Source organism: Arachis ipaensis, chromosome B01, assembly GCF_000816755.2.
Source record: "Arachis ipaensis cultivar K30076 chromosome B01, Araip1.1, whole genome shotgun sequence".
Lineage (NCBI taxonomy): Eukaryota > Viridiplantae > Streptophyta > Magnoliopsida > Fabales > Fabaceae > Arachis > Arachis ipaensis.
The window spans coordinates 23,077,328-23,083,631 of record NC_029785.2 but is presented as its reverse complement, the minus strand read 5'-3'; the positions used below and the strand labels follow the sequence as shown (position 1 = coordinate 23,083,631).

The 6,304-nt window shown below is 36.8% G+C and overlaps 1 protein-coding gene across 1 annotated transcript; it reads left to right on the top strand.

Annotated features, from left to right (window-relative positions):
- Positions 3,613-4,714, top strand: LOC110265575 (protein ALP1-like). Its single transcript, XM_021108515.1, has 3 exons — positions 3,613-3,849; positions 3,934-4,159; positions 4,251-4,714. The coding sequence occupies exons 1-3, from the start codon at positions 3,613-3,615 to the stop codon at positions 4,712-4,714; spliced, it is 927 nt and encodes a 308-aa protein (XP_020964174.1).

Sequence of the window (6,304 nt, the reverse complement as noted above, 5' to 3'; positions counted from 1 at the left end):
TACAAACATTTTGGTTGTCACAAGTAACAAACCCCTTAAAATTGATAACCGAGTATTTAACCTCGGGTCGTCTTCTCAAGGAACTGCAAGGAAGTATGTTCTTATTTATTGGCTATGGAGATTGCAAATTGGGGTTTCAAGAATGAGGAACAAGTAATTTAATGGTGAGTAAATTAAATGACAATTAAAATGAATAAATAACTGTAAAGAAACTTTTGGCACGGTATGAGAAATTAGAAGTCCAAATTAGTTATCCTTATCAATAGTAATGAAAGCTGAATCTTAATTCCTCTTAGTTAACCTTTGCTAAAGCAAGGGAAGGTCAAGGGACAAATTGGTTTGATCTTCGAATCCTATTTATTTTCTAAGAAAAGATTGGGATTATTTAAGTTCAATTCAATTGGCAAGATAACAATTATCAATTATGCTGTTGAATTGGATAACTCCTGAGTTACTGATTTCTTAACCAAAACCAAAAGGGGAAAAGTAAATCTACTGGAATAAAGATGTCTTCAGAGTAAAAGCAATAATAGCATAAATGAGAGAAAGCAATATTAAACTGGAATACCTCAAATAACATTAATTCAAATAATTTGGAACATAGAAGAATTCATAAATCAAATTGCAAAAGTAAATAATCAACTAAAGTAAAGAAACATTAAACCTGGATCGAGAGTTACTCCTAAAATTAAGAGAAGTCCTAAATCCTAATCCTAAGAGAGAGAGAAAAGAACCTCTCTCCCAGCTAATCTAAATCATGGAAAGTGGAAATTGGCGAGCTCTTCTTTGAATGGATGTATTCCCTCACTTCATAACCCCTGGTCTATGCTTTCCGGGCTTGGATTTGGGCCAAAAAGGGCCTCAGAATTTGCTGGGAGCGTCTTCTACAATTTCTGGTGCGTAGCCTCTATCACGCGTCCGCGTGGGTCACGCGTTCGTGTCATTCGGAGCTTTTCCTTGCCACGCGGTTGCGTCAGTCATGCGGCCGCGTCGCTGCTGATTCGCGCTTGACATGCGATCGCGTTGTCCATGCGATCGCGTGGATACCAGTTTCTTCAAGGACTCTATTTTGCACTTCCCTTCCATTTTTGTATGTTTCCTTTCCATCCTTTAAGTCATTCCTGCCTTAGAAGATCTGAAACTACTCAACACACTAATCACGGCATCGAATGGAATTAAAGGTGATTAAAATAATTAATTTAAAGGCATAGGAAACATGTTTTTCACATACATCACATAATAAGGAAGAAAAAGTAAAACCATGCAATTAACATGAATAAGTGGGTAAAGAGTTGAATAAATCACTCAAACTAAGCACAAAATACATTATAAAATATGGGTTTATCAAATACCCCTGTTGTAATTAACTAATGCCAACTTTACCCTTTCTTGAAATCAGATTAGGGCTTCAGTGTGAGCAGCCCCTCACTCCATCTTCTCATTCGTGCTTCAAAGTGTGGGTTCCAGCCTCTGCGTCGCCATTGTTAGCACAGCTCTGTCATCGCCGCCGTCGTAACCACCGCAAGGTAAGTGAGTCGGAGTTGAAGTTCCTCTTCCTAGGCCTCGAGATCTCATGTCTTCATTTGCTCCTTCACATGATAACGTACGAGGAACCCAGTTGAGAGAGTCTCCACTGTTGCTGTTGAGTTCATCAGACTTCGTTGTTGTCATCACAGTTTATGTAACCTAGGTTAGTTGGGGTCAAATTTCATTACTGGTTTGGGTCGATTTTTTATGTCACGAGTTATGCTCCGTGGATTTCGTTCGTTGTTCAACTAGATGCATAGAAAGAATCTGAATTTTTCTCTCTTCATTTCAATTTGGTTCTTTGTTCTGATGTATAGATGCGTATATGTTTTCATGCCTTGTTTCTTTAATTTCGTTTGTGATGTGCTTCTTATGATTTGATTTTGGTCATGCTTGGTTATTTTGGTTTTCATTCTTATACATCTTTTGATTCTGAAATCTGGGATGCTCTGTTTGCCTAATTTATGTCTGTTTGATGTGAGAATATGTAAATTATTTTATGAAATCTATGATTGTTGTGGCTATAACTAGCGCACTCACTGCGTTCTCTGAAATCGTATTTAAGAGGTATTTGTTAGGTTAGTTGAAGTTTAAAGAGTAGTGGCACTCTGGCTTTTGGTAGACTTTGATTTGCATGAAACTAACTTAAAATTGAGAAGTAAACTTTAGTAGAAACAAGGAGTAGCTCCCTTCCAATGGCGTTACCACAAATGCCCTTATTGTGGTTCCTACAACACCAAAATTCTATGAGACTTCCACTGTGAGAATAATAAGTATCTGCGTCTCCTTAGCTTCTGTGTATTAAAACATTATATTGTACTTTATGTTTTGAAGTTTGCCTTCTATGGCATAGGCCAAAATAATAGTATACTGATGCAAAATAATAATGAGATGTACTGATTTAAAATCCAATCTTGCTCCGCAATTATCAAGAATCATCAATGCATGATTAGTTTGCAAATCAAGAAATGCTAGCCATAACTTTCCATTCATAGAGATTTGCCTTCTAGTGCTGGTGTTGCTTAAGTTCTATCTTGGTTCATAAGGTGTGAGGATTTTGCATTTAGGACCTGCAAGATGTCTTGGGTGGATATTGAGATTTGTTTAAAAGTGTGTGGGGTATAGTCAGGTTGGGTCAAAAGTCACCTTATTCTACCTATTGCCATCTTTAGTGGCTACCAAGAAAGCTAAGATGATATCAAATATACTGGCAAATTAAAGGAGTGAGGGATAAGCCTAAACTTCATAAACTATAATTTTGACATATTTGATAATTTCATACAGCACTACAGTAGCAGTTTTTTTCAGTACAGGATCAACTCGGTTTATTAATTATTATATCATACTCTCTTTATATACATACTCTATTATGACATAAATTTATGGTCACGTGTGACAAAAATTTGAATCCCTGTATGTATAATGTTTCTATTAGACACTCCAATTTTAATAATTTATATGTGAGTGGTGCCCTTACTTTAATTTGTCTCTTTTAATAATCAGCCAACCTTGTAGCAGGAACCGCATCTGATATGGTAATTGTGGATGCTCAATTAATTAATTCATTTTAAGTTTCCAATTAAATCCACTAGATTTTTTGAATTAAGGTTCCAAAGAAGAGCATCAGATTCTTAAGTATGATAAAGTTCAATATATATGATTAGACCTAGATAGTGTTAACTATCTTTTGGTTCCAGTTTCTTGATCTTGTTTTTGGTTCTAAGAAGATATAGCAGATTTTGCATCAAGTATTGTTAGATTTCTTTGAATGTTTATGTATTTTTTGATGTAATGATTTTGCTAGGAAGAAATAGAGCGGTCAGAAATTATTAAGCGATGTGTGTCTTTTTATGAAGAGATGCGATCTAACCATGAAGATTTGATGTTGTTCTTTGTACTTACGCTATTTGTTTATTTTAGGGATAGAACTAGTGGTCAACTATCGTTAGGCGGAAGAATGAATAGTAGAATTAGACGTGAGACTTTAGAGCATATTGTTGATGAGGGTGATAGAAATTGTATCTGGGAGTTGAGAATGAACACAAACACCTTTGCTAATTTGTGTGAGTTGCTCAAAGTTCAAGGATGACTTACAGAGAATGGTCATGTAAGCCTGCCGGAGCAGGTTGCGACTTTCTTAATTATCTTAGCGCATCACCAAAAAATTGTAGTCTGCAGGTTAGATTTTGTAGGTCCGGCGAGATAGTTAGTAAGTATTTTAATAAAGTTTTGAAGGCTGTAATACGGATTCAAAGCATTTTGTTAGCCAAGGCTACACCAGTTAAAGAGGATTGTCTTGACCCTACATGGAGAAGGTTTAAGGTAGAGCTTATTCGATGTTGTGTATGATTCATGTTTTTCTGAAGGATTCTATATTTGAGTATCATAACTTTCTATGGATGATAGGGTTGCTTGGGAGCATTAGATGGCACTTATATAGAGGTGACAGTCCCCGAGTCTGAGAAGACAATATACCGAACAAGAAAGGATAAAATCTGCACCAATGTCTTAAGAGTGTGTAACCGGGAGATGGGTTTTGTCTATGTACTCAGTGGATGGGAGGGATCGGCATCTGATTCACGGGTACTTCGAGATGCAATAACTCGTCGTAATAGTCTTAAGATACCCCACGGTAATGATGCCATCTTTGGAGTTAAGCCTATACAATTAGCTTGAGTTCATGATAGCCAACGTCTTACCTTGTTTGCATTACTTGTCTATAGGTAATTACTATTTAGTTGATGCTGCTTACACAAATAGTTCAGGGTTTCTCGCACCGTATAGAGGCACTCGATATCATGTAAGAGAGTGGGCCCAAGGAGTATGTGCACCGCGCAATTATCAAGAATATTTTAATAGGGTTCATTCTTCTGCAAGGAATATCATTAAGCGATGCTTTGGTTTGCTGAAGAAGAGGTGGTCCATCTTAAGAAGCCCTAGCTTTTACCCTCTAAAGACACAATCTCAGATAATTATTGCATGTGGTTTGCTACAAAATTTCATTCGAAAGAGTATGGAGATGGATCCAGAGGAGGAAGGTAGCATATTGGATGAATTTATACCTGACGGAGACGAAGAACAGGATGGAATGATTGATGTGGTTGTAAACACAAACAAGTGGACTCACTGGCGTGACAACATAGCAACTGAGATGTCTGAAGAGAGGCGTACAAGTCGTATGGAGTAGTGTTGCAAGAGTAGTGTAAAAAACACCGTAATCAATAGAGTATTTTTGTAATGGGTGCTGATGAGGCGAAAATTAGCCGATTAAGAAATTAATATAGAAATACGTTGCAAGTACAGTTCTTAACTAGCAAAAATCCGCTTATCAATTTAGAAGGATTGTCACAAATTTAGAATAAAAATACTGGGAGTAGGAATCCCAGGTTGTCTCCCAACGAGTTGACAAACGAGTGCTATTTTATTAGTCAGAAATTTTCTGAGAAATTTTTAAGAGTTGGAGAACTGAAAAGTAAATGATTGTAAATTAAAGCAATGTAAATTAAAAGAGATTTATGTAGTCAGAATAAAAAGCCTTGACCGGGGGAAGATTAATTGGAAGTTCTATCCTTGTTGGATTTTTCCAAGTATAGTATCAAGAGATTGTTGTTTTCACTTAGTTAACCTTACTAAATAAAGGAAAGTCAAGTGATTGAGCTAGCTCTTATTCACAAGTCCTAATCCTCTCCCTTGGGAAGGATTAGCGTTAGTAAATAGAGAATTAGCCAACAACTTTCAATTTAACTAATCACTTGAGCATTCCAACTCAAGGGTCTCTCTTTAATCAACCCCCAGTCAAGTTGGGAATCTACTCCATTGACATGAATATAACGTTCACAGAAATATAAGAAGGAGACATGATAAATTAAATAAAATAGGAACTGAAAATTAATTAAAGATAAAAATAATTCTTTATATTAATAAATCCCAAAATGCAACATCCTTATCTTAACAGGGTTCATAAGTAATCAAAAGAGTAAGGAATAGGAAAACAAACTAGAATAATAGCAACTTCAACAGAGGTAGTGACTCTTCTCAATATCCAAAGCAAAAGCATCAAAACTAGAAATCTATGAATGTAAAGGAAACCTAGAGGAAGTAGTAATTTCTCTCTAAGATTCAAAACTAAAACTAAAAACTATGCAAATGAGAATGTCTGTTGAGTCTCTGCTTGTCCCTTGGCTCTAGTCTGTGTTTCTGGGCCGAAAACTGGGTCCAAACTTGGCCCAATATTGCCCCCAGCGTTTTCTACAATTTCTGCAGCTAGCATATCACGTGTACACGTCAGTCACGCGTGCGCGTTGTTTGGCGATTTTCCTTGTCACGCGTACGCGTCAGGCACGCGCACGCGTCGCCGTGTGAACTCCAATTCACGCGCACGCATGAGCCATGCGTGCACATTGCTCCTCGCTAGTTATCTCCTTTATTTCTTGTGCTCCTTCCATTTTTGCAAGCTTCCTCTCCATCCTCTAAGCCATTTCTGTCCTATAAAGCCTGATAACACTTAACACACGGATCACGACATCGAATGGTATAAAAGAGAGGATTAAACATAGCAATTTTAAGGCCAAAGAAGCATGTTTTTAATCATAGAGTAAAATTGGGAAGGAATTGTAAAATCATGCAAATTGTATGAATAAGTGTGCAAAGGCTTGATAAAAAACCACTCAATTGAGTATAAGATAAACCATAAAATAGTGGTTTATCAATCTCCCCACACTTAAACATTAGCATGTCCTCATGCTAAGCTCAAGGAGACACAAGGATGAATAGGAGA

Coding starts and splice junctions, on each gene's coding strand:
- LOC110265575 (XM_021108515.1), top strand. CDS start 3,613: ATGACTTACAGAGAATGGTCATGTAAGCCTGCCGGAGCAGGTTGCGAC. Junction 3,850..3,933: donor CTACATGGAGAAGGTTTAAG/GTAGAGCTTATT, acceptor TATGGATGATAG/GGTTGCTTGGGAGCATTAGA. Junction 4,160..4,250: donor TAGTCTTAAGATACCCCACG/GTAATGATGCCA, acceptor ACTTGTCTATAG/GTAATTACTATTTAGTTGAT.